Raw genomic sequence first — 21677 nt, 5'->3', positions numbered from 1 at the left:
AGAAAGTTTTCAAGAGAAAGCAGTTTCTCTCTGGCTAGTTACTGTAATTTCTGTATAGTATTCAGTTAACATAGGAAAACACAGGGAACTGATTTGATAGTTCTGACATAAAACATCTGATTCAATGATGTTTTCTTTTTAACAATTAACATTTTCTTGTAGCTTAAGGTAAGGTAAGGTAAGTCACTTCAGTCGTGTCCGACTCTGCGCGACCCCATAGACGGCAGCCCACCAGGCTCCCCCATCCCTGGGATTCTCCAGGCAAGAACACTGGAGTGGGTTGCCATTTCCTTCTCCAATGCATGAAAGTGAAAAGTGAAAGTGAAGTCGCTCAGTTGTGTCTGACCCTCAGCGACCCCATGGACTGCAGCCTACCAGGCTCCTCCGTCCATGGGATTTTCCAGGCAAGAGTACTGGAGTGGGGTGCCATTGCCTTCTCCTCTTGTAGCTTAGGCCAGGATTATATTTTATGGGCTTGAGGTTGCTGCTAAAGGCCCTTTCTCTTTCTTTTTGTTGCCTTTTGGTTACCATGGACATATATAATTCTTTTTACCCAGTGCCACCCTCAGTTTTTCCTGATGTCATTTTGAGTAACTGAGCTAGTGGTGAACATATTTTCTTAAATCCTCTAGATCTCTCTTATTTTGGTAATTTAATGTAACTTTCTAAAGGTAACAAGAGAGTTTCGGGAATGATTATTATATACATGATGTCTTAGAGCATTTTTTTTCTTGAGCTATAGGAATAAATGTAAAAGATATATAATTATGTACATATTATACTTAGGTACTCATTCATTCTATGATACATTTTGTCATAGGAATTCTGTAACAATCATTAATAAAACATTAATAGGTATAAGATCTATGTGTATATATATATATATATACACACACACACACATATATTTCTTAGAAAGGTTTGAGTGCCCCCAAAACCACCCACATATTTGGTGACTCACTAGAAGGACTCATGGGACTCAGCGTATAGACATCTTCTTGGCTAAGGTTTGTTACTGCAAAAGGATGCACAACAGGATTAGTAAGGGAAAAAGACACAGGTGGAACCTGGAAAAAAAACCCATGTGAAGTCTTCCTGTGTTTTCTCTCCCTCATGAGGGAACACACCCAGCATGCTCCTTCTGCAGCAGTAAAAAATGCAGTAGTATATGTGCAGTGTGTCTGCCCAGGAAAGCCCACAAGAGACTCAATAGCCAAGGTTTTTATTGGGACCTAGTCACACAGGCACACTCTGCCTAACAACTCCAAACTTTCCAGCACGTGTTCGCCACGGATCACATAGTTTGTACAGTCTAGGTATAGAAAACCAGTCTTATCAGTCAGGGAATGATTAAATGCTAACTTCCCAGGTATTAAGCCAAGAGTCAACCTTGTAAGCAGACCTTTCTAAAGATGGCAACCTCAGACCTGCTATGTTAACTCTTTTCTGCACAGTTTATCCCCTTGGCCCTTGACCATGGTGCTTTTATGGTAATTTTATTATCAGGAAGGACCCATGGGCAGGGTGTGACTAACCTGATTATTGACCTCTGTCATGACTCCATGGGTCATGAATTTAGCCAGTTAAAATAATTCCCATTAACCATAAAGGTCTATCTTGGACAAACAAACTTGTAGAAAAAGAGATCAGACTTGTGGTTACCAGAGGCAAGGGTTAGGGGGAGGGAGAATTGGATGAAGGTGGTTGAAAGGTACAAACTTGCAGTTATAGGATAAACAAGTACTAGGGATGTAATGTACAACATGATAAATATAATTGACATTGCTGTGTGCTCTTTATGACCATTGTTAAGATAGTAAATCCTAAGAGTTCTCATCACGAGGAAAAATATATTTTTCTCTATTTCTTTAATTTTGTATCTATATGAGATGATGGATGTTCAGTAAAATTACTGTGATAATCATTTCATGATATGTTAAGTCAAGTCATTATATTGTACACCTTAAAATTAGACAGTGCTGTATATCAATTATATCTCAATAAAACTGTAAGGGGGAAAAAAGATCTATCTTAAATTTCTCTACTAACCTTTTTTACCTGAACTGAGGCATCAATTCAGGCCCAGCACAACTCTGGCCAGTAAATTGAAGCTGATGTGAAAACCTTCCAGGGCTGAGGCAGCGTCTAGAGAGAAAGGATGTGCATATTAGAAGTACAGTCCCTGAGGGCACACACGGTCCCCCTGGAAACCAAGAGTTTATCATTGTGAGGGCGCCCCAAGCAGGATGTACATTAGTCAGACTGTACATATGAAATTAGATTTCTTATGAAACTTCCTCTTTTATTTCTTTTAATCCATAATCCTATAGAGCCTATTTTATGTTGCCTCTTATTATAATTACTAACCCATGTATAGTTAGAGTTTCATCTAAAAAGTTGTTTTTTTCTACCTCTTCTCACAGGATTATCATTGGTGGTGGAGAGCCTTTCTTACCAGCAGTTTTACAGCTGTTTATTTTTTTGCTTATGCAGTCTACTACTTCTTCGCTAAACTTAAAATCACAGACATTGCAAGCATCATTTTGTACTTTGGGTACACGATGATCATGGTCTTGATTTTTTTCCTGTTCACCGGTAAGCACAGGATTACATTTTGTGTATTTTGGATTCTCCAAAGAGACTTGGAGATAGCCGTAATATAATAAGCATCAATTAACAATTAATGGAAGGAAGAGGGAACAAAGTCATCATGTTCATTTCTATGCTTTGGGGATAAAAGATTGCAAGGCCTGGGGAGCTGGAGGGACCTTATGTACTTAGCTACAAGACCATCTCTTGTGAATGTTTTTAAACAGTAGGGATGTGTTCCAAAGCACAGTAAGGGTTGTGTGTAATCACTTTTGAATTCCTTCCAGGCATAAAAAATTAACTGACTTGAATAACTTTTAAATTAGTAAAATTAGATTAAGTCAATATAAGCAATTATAGGTGAGGAACAAGATGGGTACTTCTCAGGATTACTCATTTGGGATTGTTATTTTGGTTCAGATGTGATGGCAATTCTTGTTTAGATGAATGCTTAAAGCAGGTGAAAAAATGGCATGGTTTCTAAAATGATCCCATTGGAGAAATAATGAATTTGGAGAGCTTTATGGCCTTGCCAGCCCAAGGGAAGCAGTGGTCCACCTCTACCTGCCTCACTTCTTAAGTTCTGGTTTTAGCTCAAGTCACATCATTTGTGTAGGTCAGTTTGGAACATTTCAAGCATTTTCCTATGCTTTTAACCCTCCAGGTTCAACAAATATGCAAAAATTAACAATGAAAATTTGTCAGAAATCAAAGCCTTAAGACACAGGCAAACGTTATCTGAGAAACTGGGCATCTCGGTGGTGACTTCTTTCTGTCCTTTTTGTGTACCTGCTGCTCTCAACTCTTCAGTAGAGAGAAGACTGTGCAGGCCTCCTCTCATCTCTCAGTTCTATTTAGGAAATTCCCTGGTGGTCCAGTGGTTGGGACTCCACGCTTCCACTTCTACTACAGGGAGCCTGAGTTCCATTCCTGGTTGGGGAACTAAAAAATGAGTTGGGTTTTAAGAAGGCCTGAGAGTGTCTCACTATTTTAGTCTAATGAGGCTCCTCATGTTTGCTTTTGAGGTTTTTAAACTTTTTACTGAAATATGCCTGCAGAAAAATGCACACATCATAAGTGTACAGCATTGAACACACTCTATAACTGACAGCCATGTTAATAAAAAGTACATGATCCATGGACCCAAAGCCTCTGTTGGGCGTCTTTCCACTCATTTTCCCCAAAGGCAGCCACTATCCTGACTTTTAACAGCATCAGTTAACTTGTCCTGTTTTTGAATTGTAGGTTAATGGAATCGTACAAGATATACTCTTCTATGTCTGGCTTTTTTGAGGTCAGGTTTCTTTTTCTCCAGATTGTTTGTGAATTTCACCCATATTGCTGTGTGTACATGCCATCTCTGCCCACAGTGTCTTGTTTTGGATTTCTCTCCTTTTAAGTTACTGGCTCTTCTATTTGTGTAATGTGCAGTTGAATGGATTGAGTGCAGTGATTTCAGGCTAATGTTTTCTTCATTACCTAACACTTTGACTCAGGCTTCCTTTTTCTGGGAGTCTTATATTACCAGCAGCTTCTTTCAAAAGTGAAATGTCATCCCAAATGGTTCCATTGCTGACAAACAGCTATCCCCATTGGTAGTCTCCACCACTTAAATTGCTTCTGTCACTAATATCTGACTTTTCAAGGTTCTCAGTGGTCTCTTGCAAAAACCTAATGGCCGTTCCCTAGTCTCCATCCTCCTTGGCTTCTTGGTTAAACACTACTCCACACCCATTCTGTGAAATTCTTCTAGCATGATTGGCATTCTTCCTGTGCCATATTGTGAATTCTTTTGTTTCCCTCCTTCTTCCTGTCACCTAACTCTAGGCTTTATTGAAGGTTCCAGCTTCAGCATTTCAGTCCTTTCTTTCTGCACTCTCCCTTTTAGAGTTTATTTAGTCCCAGGGCTTCATTTATCTCCTTAGTGCTGACAGCTCCCAAATCTCTGTCTCTAGCCATAATCTCTCTTCATGTATATTCTGAACATTTGCATGTCATGTTGGTTCATGCCCCAGAAAGTGAATCTAGCACTTCCTCCCCCACCCACTGATTCATCTGAATTTCTCTCTCTCTTTGACCCTCATCTCTAATCTCTGATCTCCTTGGCTTATTTTGCATGAATTCTTAACATAGCCCTTCCATGTTTTATGGACTTCCCTGATAGCTCAGTTGGTAAAGAATCTGCCTGCAGTGCAGGAGATCCCAGTTCGATTCCTGGGTTGGGAAGACCCGCTGGAGAAGGGATAGGCTACCCACTCCAGTATTCTTGGGCTTCCCTGGTAATTCAGCTGGTAAAGAATCCACCTGCAATGAGGGAGACCTGGGTTCAATCCCTGGCTTGGGAAGATCCCCTGGAGAAGGGAAAGGCTACCCACTCCAGTATTCTGGCCTAAAGAATTCCATGGAGTGTATTAGTCCATGGGGTCGCAAAGAGTTGGACATGACTGAGCGACTTTCACTTTCATTTTCCATGCTTTATAGTTAATCACAACCTCCCTATTTATTCTTCTTCAGAAGCTTCTTTTTCTGTCTTACACAGCGCTAGACTCTGGGCTAGGTGCTGGGGACATAGTGGTGAACAAGACAGGTAAGGGCCCCTGCTTTTGTGGATGTTATATGTTAATAGATGGCAGACAAAGAAGGAATTATGGGTTTGATGAGCTTTGTGAAAGAAATGATATGAAAGAAGAGGTGGATAATCAGGTGTTTCAAACAGAGGTGACAGCATGTTCAAAAATCCTGAAGGGGGAAGGAATTTGACATCTTCAGAGAGCGCAGAGGAGTTCACCATGGCAGCGGGTGGGGGATTTCACTAGGTGGCAATAGTGATGTTAGAGATGTAAGGAACTGGCAGATCTTGCCATGGTCTCAAAAACTCTACTAAGGAATTTAGATTTTATTGTTGGAGTTATGGGGAGTTGAGGGGGTTTAAATGTGATAATTTCATTCATCTTATTAGAAAACTTTAATAGTGCCATACTTCCTTATCAAGATCTAAACTTACCTTGGTGTTTGGGCTCCTGTTCTCCCTGCTCCGTATATTTTCTAAATCTCTTAAACTGAACCATTTACTGAGTTCAGGCGTGTATCCTCCTGATTTTTTTTTTTTTTTTTGCATGTCTCTCCACCTAACTTGGAATCTTCTTGAGAACAGGGACCACACATCTTATGCCTATTTTCTATCCTTCATAGTGCTAAGCACATGGTTCTTCTTGAATTACATAGTGTATGAAAGAGGGTAGATACCCTATGTTTCCATATCTATTTTACTTTAAAAAATGTTTTAGATTGAAGTGTAATTGATATACAACATTTTATTAGTTTCTGGTCTACAACACAATGACTCTATATTTGTATATATTATCAAATGATTACCATAATAAGTCTAGTTAACATCTGTCATACACAGTTAGAAAATGTTTGGAATCAATGAGAACTTTTAAGGTTTATTCTCTTAGCAACTTTTAAATACTAATAAGTATAGTATTGCTATTTATAATCACCATGCTGTGCATCATACCCCTATGACTTATTTATTTCATAACCGGAAATTTGGACCTTTTGACCACCTTCACCCATTTTGCCCACATTCTTATCTCCCTCCCCCAGCCTCTGGAAACCACCAATCTATTCTCTGTATCTATGAATTTGGTGTTTGATTTTGTTAAGATTGCACATGTAAGTGAGAGCATGCAGTATTTGTCTTTCTTTGTCTAACTTATTTCACTTAGCATAACGCCCTCAAAGTCCATCCATGTTGTCACAAAAAGCAGGATTTTTTTGTATTTTTTATCACTGAATAATATTCCATTGTATGCATATACCACATTTTCTTTATCCATTTATACATCAGCAGACACTTAGGTTGTTTTCATAATTTGGCTACTATAAATGACACTGCAGTGAACATGGTATACGTGGTTTTTTTTTTTTCAGTAAGTGTTTTCATTTTCTTTGGATAAATACCCAGACGTCGAATTTCTGGATCATATGGTAATTCTATTTTTAATTTTTTTAGGAACCTCCATACCATTTTCCATAGTGGCTATACCAATGTATATTCCTATCAACAGTGCACAGGGTCCCCTTTTCTCCACATCCTCCCTAAAACTTTTTATTTCTTGTGTTTTTGATAATTGTCATTCTAACAGGTGTGAGATGGTATCTCATTGTGGTTTTGATTTGCATTTCCCTGATGATTAGTGCTACTGAGCATCTTTTCATGTACTTTTTGGCCTTCTGTATGTCTTCTTTGGAAAAATGTCTATTCAGATCTTCTGTCCACTTTTTGGTAATAAATTTCATACATCTATAGTAACAGGGGGAGAAGGAAATGGCAACCCACTCCAGTATTCTTGCCTAGAGAATCCCATGGACATAGGAGCCTGGTGGGCTGCTGTCCATAGGGTCGCACAAAGTTGGACACGACTGAAGCGACTTAGCATGCATGCATGCATTGGAGAAGGAAATGGCAACCCACTCTAGTGTTCTTGCCTGGAGAATCCCAGGGACAGAGGAGCCTGGTGGGCTGCTGTCTATGGGGTCACACAGAGTCAGACACGACTGAAGTGACTTAGCAGCAGCAGCATAGTAACAAGCCTAAAATCTTTCTGGAGGGTGTATATATTTTTTCCTTTCCGGTTTTATTCAGATTTTTTATTGAGGTATAGCTGACGTACAGCTCTGTATAAGTTTCGGGTATACAGCATAATTATTGACTTTCATGCATCATGAAATGATGACCACAGTGGGTTCAATGAACATTTATCATCTCATATAGATACAAAATTAACAAAATAGAAAATTTTTTTCTTCTGCTGAGAACTTTTAGGATTTACTCTTAACAACTTTCATATATAATGTACAACAGTATTAATTATACTTACCATGTTGTATATTATATTCCTAATACTTATTTATTTTATAACTGAAACTTTGTATCTTTTGACTGCCTTCAACCATTTCCTCTTCCCCTACCCCTCACATCTGCTGCTGCTGCTGCTGCTGCTAAGTCGCGTCAGTCGTGTCCAACTCTGTGCGACCCCAGAGACGGCAGCCCACCAGGCTCCCCCGTCCCTGGGATTCTCCAGGCAAGAACACTGGAGTGGGTTGCCATTTCCTTCTCCAATGCATGAAAGTGAAAAGTGAAAGTGAAGTCGCTCAGTCGTGTCCGACTCTTCTCGACCCTATGGACTGCAGCCTACCAGGCTCCTCCGTCCATGGAATTTTCCAGGCGAGAGTACTGGAGTGGGTTGCCATTGCCTTCTCTGACACATCTAGTAACTACAAATCTGATCTCTTTTTCTATGAATTTCTTTCTTTCTTTGTTGAAATATAATTGACCTACAACACTATGTTCTTAATATACAGCACAGTGATTTGATATTTCTGTCCATTTCAAAATGATCACCATGATAAGTCTAGCTACCATCTGTCACCATACAAAGATATTGCATAATCATTGACTATATTCCCCATACTGTACAATTCATCCCATGACTTCTTTATTTTGTAGCTGCGATTTTGTATCTCTTAATTTCCCTCACCTGTTTCACTCCTCCCCCCTACTCCCTACCTCCAGCAACCACCTGTTTGTTCTCTAAATCCATGACTCTTTTCTATTTTGTTATGTTTGTTCAATTGTTCTGTGTTTTAGATTCCATGTACAGTATTTGTTTTTCTCTGTCTGACTTCTTTTACTTAGCATAATACCCTGTGGGTCCATCTATGTTGTCCCAAATGGTCAAATGACAAGATTTCATTCTTTTTTAATGTCTGAGAGAGATATATATATAACATATGTGTATTATGTATATATATCTATGTTATATATATTATGTATATATATGTATCTACACACACATATACCACATCCTGTTTATTGATTCATCTATTGATAAACACTTAGGTTGCTTTCATATCTTGGCTGTTGTAAATGATGCTTCAGTGAGCATAGGGGTTCATATAGCTTGAATTAGTGTTTTTGTATTCTTCAGATATGGAGAAGGCAATGGCACCTCACTCCAGTACTCTTGCCTGGAAAATCCCATGGACGGAGGAGCCTGGTGGGCTGCAGTCCATGGGGTCGCTGACGGTCGGACATGACCGAGCGACTTCATTTTCACTTTTCACTTTCATGCATTGGAGAAGGAAATGGCAACCCACTCCAGTGTTCTTGCCTGGAGAATCCCAGGGACAGGGGAGACTGGTGGGCTGCCATCTATGGGGTCACACAGAGTCGGACACGACTGAAGTGACTTAGCAGCAGCAGCAGCATTCTTCAGATAAATACTCAGGAGTGGAATTGCTGGATCTTGTGGTAAATCTATTTTCAATTTTTTAAGAATCTGCATAGTGTTTCCATAGTGGCTGCACCAGTTTACATTCCCACGGTGTAGAAGGGTTCCTATTTTTGCACACCTTCTCCAGCATTTGTTATTTGTAGACTTTTTAATGATGGTCATTCTGACTGTTGTGAGGTTATACTTCATTGTAGTTTCGATTTTTTAAATTAATTTTTATTGGAGAATAGTTGATTTGCAATGTTGTATTAGTTTCAGGTGTACAGCAAAGTGAATCAGTTATACATATACACATATCCCCTCTTTTTTAGACTTTTTCCCTATATAGGTGCTATTACAGAGTATTGAGTAGAGTTCCCTGTGATATACAGTAGGTCCTTATTAGTTAACCTATTTTGTATATAATAGTGTGTATATGTCAATCCCAATCTTCCAGTTTATTTCCCTCCACCCCCTGGTAAGCATAAATTTATTTTCTACATCTGTGTCTCTTTCTGTTTTGTAGATAAGTTTATTTCTTCCCCTTTTTTTAAGATTCCACATAGAAGTGATATCATGTGATATTTGTTGTTCTCTGACTTCTTCACTCAGCATGACAATCTCCAGGTCCATCTATGTTGCTGCATATGGCATTATTTCATTCTTTGTTATAGTTGAATAATATTCCATTGTATATATAGTACCACACCTTCTTTATCCATTCATTGTTTATGGGCACTTCGGTTGTTTCTATGTCTCGGCTATTGTAAACAGTGCTGCGATGAACATTGGGGTGCTTATATCTTTTTGAATTATGGTTTCTCCACATATATGATATATGTCCAGGAGTGGGATTGCAGGATCATATGGTAGCTCTATTTTTAGTTTTCTAAGGAACCTCCATACTGTTCTCCATAGTGGCTGTACCAGTTTATATTCCCAGCAACAGTATAGGAGGGTCCCTTTACTCCATACCCTCTCTAGCATTTATTATTTATAGACCTTTTGATGATGGTCATTCTGACTGGTGTGAGGTGATTCCTCTTTGTAGTTTTGATTTGCATTTCTCTAATCATTAGTGATGTTGAGAATCTTTTCATGGGCCTCTTGGCCATCTTTATGTCTTCTTTGGAGCAATGACTCTTTAGATCTTCTGCCCATTTTTTTTGGATTGGGTGTTTTTTGTTTTTTTTTTTTTTTAAATATATTGAGCTGCATGAACTATTAGTATATTTTGGAGATGGCATATGAGCCCTTAAGAGCCAAACTTCAGTTTGTATCAGCTGCTTGGGTCTCATGGGTGTGAGCCCCATGGTTTTTCAAAACCAGATGTCTGGAGAGTTTATTTCTCAGGTGCCAGTCTTAGAGGTTGGAGTGCCTGATGTAGGGCATGAACCCTTTGGTCCTCAGAAAGAAGCTCCAGGTTTTGGATTCCCTCCCAATTGTGTATCACCATGCTGGATTTGGGGTTTATGGTGAGATCATTGTCCCAGCCTTTCCTACCCACTATGATGTAATTTCCCCTCTCATTTGTGCTATGTGAAGATGTTGCTATGCCAGGTTTTTTTCAGAGGAATTTGTTTCATGTATTGCTGTAGGTTTGGTGTGTCTATGGGAGGAGGTGAGTTTAGGATCTTCCTATGTCCCTGTCTTGAATCAGAGCAAATTAGTTTTCATGGCGGCGGGTGGGGAGAGGAAAAGAGATCTCCATATCTATTTTAAAATTAAATCATGAAAAACCCCCAAAGTAAATCCTGGTTATCGTTCATATCAGGAAAAAATTTTTAAATCGTCAAGTGTGCTTTTGACATCCATTTTCTACAACTGTTCTTTAAGAACCCCTTTCTGCCTAAGACTCTTGAATGGCATCTCTATATTCCATTTCACCATTATATTTTGAGGTTCACAGCAGGAAGCAAGGCTTATTGCCTCTGCTCATGGTGTTTCACTTTTGAGGAAAACATTCTTAATGAAATAATTAGTCTTGAGAATATAGATGTACACAAAAGTACAGTTCTTAATTGCTGATTACTCTTTCTTGCTACAGGCAGATCTTTCTGAGAGTGAATTTTTTTTAAATGAGAACTTTAAAATTAGCAATATCTACTCGTGTGTAAAATATACTGAAGAGTTTTACACTGCTGCTGCTGCTGCTAAGTCGCTTCAGTCGTGTCTGACTTTGTGCGACCCCATAGATGGCAGCCCACCAGGCTCCCCCATCCCTGGGATTCTCCAGGCAAGAACACTGGAGTGGGTTGCCATTTCCTTCTCCAATGCATGAAAGTGAAAAGTGAAAGGAAAGTCGCTCAGTCATGTCCGACTCCCAGCGACCCCATGGACTGCAGCCTACCAGGCTCCTCCATCCACGGGATTTTCCAGGCAAGAGTACTGGAGTGGGGTGCCATTGCCTTCTCCGAGAGTTTTACACTAACTTAGAATAATTATGCACTCATCCGAAGTTCTTCCTTGTGGTCACCACATTCCTCTTTGGTACTTGAATTCATCCATGGCATCATAATGGAAGTATAGGACCTCATAGCTATCACTTTTCAATATTGAGTATGTTCCTATATATCCTTTATATTTGCCACTTTTATGGCTGTTTAATCTGTTGAGAAGATTACTTAACTGTTTCTTCACTGTTGACCACCCCCACCGCCTTCCCCCCCGCCGACTTTGAATTATTTCCTTAGGATAGTCTGTGAAATGGGATGACAGGGTCAAAAAGCATAAATATTTTTATGGCTCTTTATGCTTTTCTGGCATCAGCAGAGTTGTATTGTTTTCACTACAGCCTCGGCTGGCATTGAGTATTATTTTAACAGAAACAATAACCAACCCCCCCCCCCAAAATGGTTTTGTTTTTTGTTAGCTCAGTATGTCTAAAATGGCACCCCAGTATTTTCTTCCTCTCAGTTTTTGAGGCAAAGGAAATGATGTGCATTGTGGCTGGTGTTCCTCTACTCAATTTTCAGTACATAGCACACTAACAGATGTGTAAATAACATTTTGAAATAGAATTCAAAGAACAGGCACAAGGATAAGCCACACTATACCAATAATGTCACCAAAGGGTACCAGGAGGGAAATGTTACATTGTAGAGACAAAGATAAACTTCAGTTCAAGTTGGGTGACTTATCCCAAATCCTAACTAGTTTCAGTATCACTAGTTTAACCAGCTGTTAAGAAACCAGCTATTAAAGAAACGAACTCTATGCATGACCAAGTAGGCTGTGATATCTTCTAATTTGATCGCTTTACTCAGATCTCTAATGGAGATTGATGGTTGGCACAGATGTGGATACTTGATCTTGATTGGAGGACAGTGAATTTTTTAAATTTGCATCAAGTTCTCTTTTTGATATCAACAAATGAATTAAAGTCTTAAAATTAATTGAAATAATGTATCTCTAGTTTGATATAATAGATATAAGATCAGAATAACCAATTCAGATCTAACGCTTAAGATTCGTTCTACTAAAGTTTAACTGCTATGTTCTATTATGATAATAGAGTTTATGGTTTAATATAAATCCTGGTTGGCATTATCATTGGGTAGTAAATTAAACATTTTATATAAATGTTTGCATTTAGCCACAGTCTATTTTTCTTGAGCAGTGGTTCTCAACCAGGGACAAATTTATCCCCTTATAGGACATTTAGCAATATCTGGAGACAGTTTTGATTGTCACGACTGGGATGGGAGGATGCTGATGACGTCTAGTGGGTAGAGGCCAAGGATAGTGCTAAACATCCTGTGATGTACAACAAAGAATTATCTGGCCCAAAATGTTAATAGTACTGTAAGAAATACTATTTTTGAACCTCACTTTTACTTGGGAGTTAATGCTATTTTCCAAATATAGTTTTGTTCATCTCAAGAGAACATGTTTAGAATCAGAGACTCTGAATCAACAGTCACTGTGCAGTGATTGAAGCCAGTATGATGCAAAGAGTTTCTAAGACCCAGAAGTATCAGCCAAGTTCAGAGTGCTTTTCTGTTGATTTTCTCACTAAGTATCTATGCTTTAAATATATTTTTATTAATTAAAAGGAGCAAATAAAGTTCAGTATATTTTGAGTGTCTACTGTATAATATTTTTGTCACTAAATTGAAGTGAAAAATGTTCTCACACAGTGCATGATGAAATAAACTATACTGAAGGAAAAGTCCAATTATCTTAATATACAAATATTAGCTATAGTGGTCTTTTTGTGCTTTATTATACCAAATTGTCTCTGTCTTATTAAAAATTTAAATTCTAAAGGACAAAAGATCAGAAAGGAATAAAGATGTATTAATGCTAATTGTTAAGCAGCCAACAAATATTTATTAAACTTTTTATGGGCTTGGCAAGGTGCTTACAGCAAATATGAAAACATAAGATATAATACTATTTATTTCTTATTGAGTCAATTATGTGTCAACTATTAACATACATTTATCTCAATTTTCACCTAATTGTCTAACTATTATGAAGTGTAAGTCATATTACTCCTATTGCATGGATGAGGAACTGAGGTCCAGAGAGATTAAGTGACTTGTTCAAGGTCACTTAGCTAGCTTAGTCTGGGAGCTATGATTCATTCAAACCCTGGTTGGTCTGACTCCACTGTTTATTCTCTTAAACACAACTCTCCACATCCTCCTTAAGAAAGAGGTACTTTCTTTAAGCTAGGGCAAACAAACCACCAAATGATGCCTGTGAAATCTCCTCTGTGGCCTTCTGTTAGATCTGGTGGACTTCCTGTAATTGGGACAATGAAGACAGGCGCATGTACCTAAAGCCATAAAACTTCACCCTCAGGGACAGATGATGATAACAGCCCATTCCAAGTCTTTTTCATGCTCTTTCAACCCTTCCAGCCCTTCTTAAAAAAATAAAGGCACATCCTTCCAATTTTTCCCCATTATTCTAGAATACAGGGAGTCAAGGCCAGTATAATCTTTGGGATAATTCTATTACCTCTTCAGTCCCAGCTCATTTTTATTTTGGCTTATATTTATGTACCAAAATGCCGGGTACTATTGGAATGAACAGAACACAGTGTTCTCTATTTTCAAGAATATTGAAAACCTCAAGGTCTTAACATTTTTTCCCAGTACAGGTAGTTACAGACCTATTCTAACTCTGGGCCCTGTGGTAGCTAGTATTCTTCTAGTTTCAAGCATCATGGTAAAATTTCAAAGGAAGGGACGTTATTCCTTTTCCCTGTGCTCAGTTGCTAAGTCGTGTCCGACTCTTTGAGGCCCTGTGGACTGTAGCCCGCCAGGCTCCTCTGTCTGTGGAATTCTCCAGGCAAGAATACTGGAGTGGGTAGCCATTCCCTTCTCTAGGGGATCTTCCTGACCCATGGATCAAACCGTCGTCTCCTGCACTGCAGGCATTCTTTACCACTGAGGCACCAGGGAAACCCAAGCATTTAATAAATAACAGCTATTGTCATTATTATAATCATCATCGTCATTGTCTTGGTCATGAAGGTATTTGTTCATATCTCTGGCTAAACTAAACCAACTAAAACCAATAAATCTGATGCCCAGGGCCTATCCCAAAGCTTCTGAATCAGAATCCTTGCTTATCTGTATTTTTAATTGCTTAACAAGTTTGTGATACTCTCCAGGGTTTAAGTACCTTTGCTATGGGAAGCTATTTATAGTTTGTAAGTAGGGGCTGGGCAATCAAATTTGTGTTTTGGAAATATCACAATCACTCTGACAGAGTGGAGAATTGATTTGAGAGGGAGACTGGCCATAAAGACAAGCCAAGAGAGATAGTTTTGTAGATGAGAGATTTAGTGAGTATGACTTAAGACCCGATGGCTATGGAGATGGACAGGTGGATGGAGGGGATGGATTCAGAAGATTCCCATAAAAAAGCAACACCAATCATGTTCTAGAAGTGATAATAAAGTTTTTAGAGAAAAGATCATAGGAAGCATTATTTTATTATTGATAGAGCATTGAGCTTGGAAAGTAAGCATAAATTAATCAAGGAATCAGTGAAAACTACATTTACCATCTCTGATTTTTATTTTTATGTTATACAATTATGCAAATGTGAGTATAAAATATGTTTATAAATTATATTAAATTGTCTCTATTAAGAGTTTCTGCAGTAAACACAGAAACAAAAAATGTCACAGGTTACCAATTGAGAGGGGAAAAGTGGTTGTATTCTGTATCACGTAAGTAGTCAGTTGAAGAAAAGTATGTATGAGAGTGATTCACTGCCCACTGGGCCATGAAGGCAGGTGAAAAGAAGTGTTTAAGTAAGAATGTAAAATAAAATATTTGCACTTCAAACAAATTCCAAGTTGGAATTGGAAGGTCTTGGTGACTGATAAAATATGAAAGTGAGAAAGACTGGAGTCAAGGGTCCTTTCCAAGTCTTTGACTGTGACCTCTATATAAGCAGCAATATGTTGATTAGCCACTGACATTGTTCCCCACCAGAGGTCCCCCCCCCGCTACTTTTTTACATTTTGACCACACCTCACAGCACTCAGGATCTGAGTTCCCCCTCTTGGGATCAAACCTGCACCCCCTGCAGTGGAAGTGAGAAGTCTTAACCACTGGACTGCCAGGGAAGTCCCTGAGCCACTTTTTCTATCCTTTACATTACCTGGCAAGTGCCAGGCCCAGAGAAAGTGTTTACTGAAAACTGAATCAAATATGGCTGAAGAGAGTCAAGGTCCCTAAGACCTTTGCTCCAAATAAGCTTTCTCTTTATTCTTCTGTGCAATGGCTCTAATTCCAATGTTAGGAAAATCTTTTCTGCATGTCTTAGTCACAGGTGCCAATTCTCAAATTAATATATATTGGAATTTAGTCCCCACAGTAGCTGTGGAAAGCCTCTTTAAAGGTTTGTTTATATTGAATAGAATGTGATAGACTTTCAAAATGTTTTATTTAGCTAGTTTCTTCTTTTTCAAGTGTACATGAAGACTTTGGGAAGGCCCTGGAGGAAATGTGTATTGGATGCCAGTCCTAGATCAGGCTGTGAATTTTGTTTTTCTCATTGTAGAATTGCATTTAGGGAAAGGATGGGGGAAAATGAGCTTCTCTGCTTGTCTTGGACTGCCTCATTCAAGATCCGGTAGTTGGTTTGTCTTTTTGTAATGTGTCTCCTGACCTAATGAGAAAAGGTTACGAAGTTTAGAAAGAAACTAGGACATTTCTAGTACTGGTTTAGTACTTTCTCTGTCCTGGGACAAATGTAGGCAAAGACATCAAAGGTATAATACTTCTCCCTTTTTGTTCCATCTCCCTTTTTCTATCCTTAAGTTGTAGTACCAGCAGTTGAGCTGTAGAAAATTTTTTTAAATTTCTCCAGATCCCTTGTTGTTACTGAGTCACTCAGTTGTATCTGACTCTTTGCAGTTCCATGGACTGTAGCCTGCCAGGGTCCTCTGTCCATAGGATTCTCCAGGCAAGAATACTGGAGTGGGTTGTCATTTCCTCCTCCAGGGGATCTTCCCGACCCAGGGATTGAATCCATGTCTCTTGCATCTCCTGTATTGGCAGGCAGATTCTTTACCACTGAGCCACCTGGGAAGCCTGCTCCTTTACATTGCTTTTAACTTGTGTGGTTCAATGGCCCTTAGAAATTTCCACACCTTTCTTAATATTTAATGTTTGTTTACAGAGAAGGAAGGAAGAAAAAGAAAGGAAGGAAGGAAGGAAACATTGAAGGAAGGAAGACAGATAGGCTAGCCCAGAGGTTCTGAACCCTGGTTTCATAGTAGCAGGACCTGGGGAGATTTAAAAAATCTTGACATTCAGGCTGCATCTCAACCAGTTAAGTAGCATAGCTGAGGGTGTGACCCAGACAATAGTATTTGTTAAATCTTCCCAGGTGATTCCAGGCTACAGTTGATATTGAGGAGTTAAGTCGAATAAATCCCAAGTGAACATACTTTTCAACCCCAGATCAGAACATCAGTGATTGATCAGAACATCATTTCTTGAGTGCCTATTTTGACAGACACTCCAATGTATTTTGTCCTTTTTGCCTCAGGTCAAGCCTGTTGGGTGGATGGGAGTGTGATTCCTTTTCAGTTATGAGGAACAAAGGAGAAAGGTAGCTTGTTCTACATCACCCAGCTAAACGTCTGCGTGACTCTAAAGTCCAGATTCTTTAGCTCAGTCAGCTCTCAGAACAGTGTGAGGGCTGATGAATTTTTGTGTTTTGGGTAGGACACATTTTGGTATTTTAAGTAGAGCATCAAAAAGTTGAGAATTCATAGACATTTTCATAATTTATGGGACTAATATGCAGCAAATGGAAATCAGGAGTGTTTTAGATTCAGACATATGTTATCTCATGAACCTTTGAAGTTGTTGGATTCAGAAAAGGGAGACAAAAGTAGGAAAAGGTATTATCATCCCCATTTTTCAGCTTAGAAAACTGAGGGTTGGCAAGATTCTCACTTGCCTAAGATCAACAAATAACCAACAGAGGACATTTGTGTCCCTCTAGAGCCCATAATCTTATCACTATACCATGTGTGTGTTCAGTCGCTCAGTCATGTCCGACTCTTTGCAACCCCATGGACTGCAGCATGCCAGGCTTCCCTGTCCTTTGCTATCTCCTGGTGTTTGCTCAGATTCATGTCCATTGAGTTGGTGATGCCATCCAACCATCTCATCCTCTGTTGTGCCCTCTCCTCCTGCCTTCAATCTTTCCCAGCATCAGGGTCTTTTCCAATGAGTTGACTCTTCTCATCAGGTGGCCAAAGTGTTGGAGCTTCAGCTTCAGCATCAGTCCTTCCAATGAATATTCAGGACTGATTTCCTTTAGGATTGACTGGTTTGATACCCTATTAACTGACAAGGAGCTGTAAAGAGTGGGAGGGAAGTGGCATGATGGTATATAGGATGGAAAGTTATTCTAAATTTAGAAATTGGCATAGAAAAATGTAACAAATCCTGCCTAAAGCTTTCTGTGATCTTGCTATTAAGATATTTTTCTAGATGGTTGACTTGTCTTATGGTGCCCCACTTAGACTATGGGATTTGATCTTATTATATCAAAATCTGATTAGAATTTTCTTCAATTAAGTCATTGAACATTAAGGTCATTTGAAAATTTATTTTTATAGTATGAACATCAATGGAATTCTATGTTAAAGAAAAATTTGTCCATAATCATGTCACTCTAAAATAGGAAAGTATCTTCTTTCATTTATGCTGTGCTCTAGTCTGTGGGTTTAAAGCTTATGTAATGTTCTCATAGGTGTGATAACCTGGAAGTTGTTTAAGACCTGGCTTTTTTCACCTAATACCATATTATAAAGATTGCCCCAGGACTTCCCTGGTGGCACAGTGGATAAGAATCCACCTTCCAGTGCAGGGGACACGAATTTGATCCCTGACTGAGGAAGATTCCACATGCCTCTGATTAACTAAGCCCCCGTGCCACAACTCCTGAGCCAGTGCTCTAAAGCCTGTGAGCCACAACTGCTGAAGCCCACGAGCCCTAGAGCCTGTGCTCCACAATAAGAGAAGCCACTGCAATGAGAAACCGCACATCGCAATGAAGATTAGTGAAAGCCTAAGCAAAGCAACGAAGACCTAATGTAGCCAAAAGTAAAATAAATAAATGTTATTAAAAAAGATTGGCCCATGCTGCTTTATATATCTTTATATTTGTCATTTTTAAATAAAAAAAATTAAACTAATCAATTAATTTGGCTGCGCTGGTCTTAGTTGTGGCACATGGAATCTTTTTTTTTTTTTTTAATTGCTGTATACAAACTCTTAGTTGCAGCACATGGGATCTAGTTCCCTGACCAGGGATCAAACCGTGGCCCCCTGCAAGGGGCGCTCAGAGTCCCAGCCACTGGACCACCAGGGAAGTCTCTATTTGACATTTCTGCTGCCTCTCTTATTTCATCTTAGTCCATCATTTGGGGGCATTTGGTTTGTTTGTAGTTTTGCAATATTATAAATCAGTATTATGAACATTTTTTGCATGACATTCTTTCCTCTATAGGATCATTTCTTTAGGATAAATCCCCAGAGATGGGATGTTTCTCAAGCTTAATAATATAAAACTTTCATTTAGAAAACTAATATATGCTCTGATTATATAAGTAAATAGATTACTCCTGCTTTTAAAAAAATTATTTGGCTGCGCCAGGTCTTGGTTGTGGTACACAGGATCTCTAGTTGCCACACATGAACCCTTGTGGCATGTGTAATCTAGTTCCCTGACTAGAGATCGAACCCGGGCCCCCTACAGTGGGAAGCGGAGTCTTAGCCACTGGACCACGAAGGAAGTCCCAAGATTATTCCTGATTTTGCTATGCATAATGATAATGGTTATTTACATTTTCCAAATTGAAGCAAGTTATACAAAGTTTCTTGTGTTAGAAAAGTAGCCTTGGACCTTTTTGTATCCATTTTGAAATAGAGAACTTAAGCTACTTGTTTTTTGCTTTGGTTAGAGACCTGCAGTGTTCAATCAAATGGATTCTCACACCCCTTTGCAGGTGACTGCCTCCAGCCCTGCTGCTCATCCTCTTTGCTCAGCAAGAGAGCCTGGTGATTTTTACTGGATAAAGTACAGGTCTTGAGATGCAGAGAATCAGTACTCCATCTCCAAACTGACGTGCTTTGCATTTTTGAGAAAGCTATTTTGATTTTCTATAATGTCTGGTTAACAAAGATCTTTCTCATTTTGTTTCAGGAACTGTTGGATTTTTTTCCTGTTTTATTTTTATTTCTAAAATCTACAGCGTGGTGAAAGTGGATTAAAGAATCCCGCCAAAGGCTTCAAGGCACGTCACCCTTGCCTTTGAATATGTATCTGTATCTTATATGAACATCTACAGAGATACATATGCTTCCAATTGCATGCTTTTAAATATATATCAATTAAAAAATCTCACTGTCTGGCCTCAGTTTGTGTAACACAAAATGCGATTGTATGGGAGAAAAATCAAGGTGGCAAGTAGGTTTATTCTAAGTACTATTTTCCTGAAATGATACCATAAGAGGGTATTTAATTTAAAACAATCAGAGCAAGGGAGGTACTTTTTCTTAATTTAAGTACATTGGTTTTTCAGTTGAGAAGGTTTTTTCCCCTTCTTTTTCTTCCTCGTCTGTTCAGAACATCAAAACTACTGTCAAATAAATGTTAGGTAAAATGTGACATTTTCCAACTTAAGTTGATTGTACAAACAATATTACACCTTTGTATCTGGGTGATCACTTAAAAATATCCATTGGTTTAGCATACAGAGTTTATGAAATACCAGATCCTGTTGTCTTATTACTCAATTGAATCTGTACATTCGTGGTTGTTTAGTTGCCTGTTGTTTTTGCTTGCTGCCCTTGGAGAATGTGCTGAGAGTGTGTAAGCTTGACTTAGTTGTGTAGATAACAAATCTTTGAAGTCAATTCTCTTGGATTTATTTGCTCCTATTAGACAATAGTCAGGTGTCACAACTCCCTAAATATTGGGAATTTGTATTGCAAATATTCTTTGAGCTTGCAGTTTCAGGGGAGATGGCATGAAATTCATACATTGTTTTGTGGTAAATATTATTGATAAATATTTGTCTTATTGAGGTAAACATTTAAAAACCATCTATACATACCCTTCAATTCATGAATGTTCTCAAAGTCGCCCTCAAGCTGAGGAATACATGTTGGTGTGTGCAGGGATCAAAGAGGTGGTGTGGCTCTTGAAGGAGAGTCTGGAATGAAGAGGGACAAGGTCAGAGAACTGCATTCTGAAAGAGAGTAGGAGAGGGAGGAAGAGTTGACTAGTTGCATTGGGGAAGAAGAAACTCATTTGGTCGCCTGTAGTAGGCCTTCTATATTGGAAGGAGCAGGGTTGTGACGGGGGCCTGGAGCAGACTGAGGGGAGGAGTGGCTACAGACGGTCAGAGTTGTCTCTTGACAGTGGGATTTTCAGATCCTCTTAGACCTCTCGCATTCAGTCTCATAATCGAAAGCTGACCCCTAAACCCTGCCTGAGAGGAAGAGCTGTTATGAGGTGATGCCTTGGAACCAGGCCCCTTCTCCTCTAAATACTCTGCATTAAGCATTGTTCCAGCTTCAGGGGACTCAGCTCCTACCAGGTTTGCTGCCTGATCGTTTTATCTGAGCTCACTTGCTTGCACTGGTAGCTTGTTAGAAGGTATTAGTAAAAGTATTTCTATAGCAGAAGGTCACTGCCTGGTGGGCATTCACAAATCAGGGTTAAAGGTGACTGTGTGAATAAGGCAGCCATCTTTTAACATCTTGAAATACAGCATGTAGGTAAGTATTCAATTTAATTTTGGAGTGAAAATGGAGAAGGGAGGGCACTTTCTTTTGATTGAAATGGGCATGGATAGCTCCCTGAACCTCTGTAGGGCTGCTTCAGAGGTACAAGGAGCAGCTCCTTATACCACCACTGATAAGATTTGGAGAAGAAGGGCTACCAGTAGGTCAAGCACCTGGACTTGAGAGGAACTAGTAGACTCTTTAAGTTTTAGACATATTTGTTTGTCTCATCTGTGCCCCGTGCTTTCATGTTACGGTTGGTGTTAGAGGCAGACCCATTTTCTTAAACTGGGGCTTGAGGGAACACGGTCCTGCCTCTTGTTACATAAACCCTGGTGAGTTGGAACTGGATTGTGTGTGTGTGGGGGGGGTGGTGGTGGTGGTGAGAATGGTCTGTGCGTGGCTTAATTGTGCCAAGGGAGGTGTCCTGCTCATGAGTAGCAGGACAGCAGGGCCAGGAGCCCAGTGGGGGTGATCCAGGTGCTGGGCAGTACTGTTTCTTAAAGCCTATTCACCCCCACCCCAA

General features: G+C 39.3%; 1 protein-coding gene across 4 annotated transcripts in view; it reads left to right on the top strand.

Moving 5' to 3' along the window:
• Nucleotides 1–19763, top strand: part of LOC113887349 (transmembrane 9 superfamily member 2-like) — an 80642-nt gene extending 60879 nt beyond the window's left edge. For 3 of the 4 annotated variants that reach the window (XM_027534444.1, XM_027534446.1, XM_027534443.1), the window contains 2 exons: nt 2424–2595; nt 19566–19763. In XM_027534444.1, coding sequence (XP_027390245.1) covers nt 2424–2595; nt 19566–19633 — 240 coding nt within the window. In that variant the 3' untranslated portion in view covers nt 19634–19763. The remainder of the gene's footprint in view (nt 1–2423; nt 2596–19565) is intronic. The other variant, XM_027534445.1, reaches the window with a different exon arrangement.
• The last annotated feature ends 1914 nt before the right edge of the window (nt 19764–21677 follow it).

This window comes from Bos indicus x Bos taurus, chromosome X, assembly GCF_003369695.1.
Source record: "Bos indicus x Bos taurus breed Angus x Brahman F1 hybrid chromosome X, Bos_hybrid_MaternalHap_v2.0, whole genome shotgun sequence".
Lineage (NCBI taxonomy): Eukaryota > Metazoa > Chordata > Mammalia > Artiodactyla > Bovidae > Bos > Bos indicus x Bos taurus.
The sequence above is the reverse complement of the archived record's forward strand: the minus strand, read 5'-3'. Positions and strand labels throughout refer to the sequence as shown.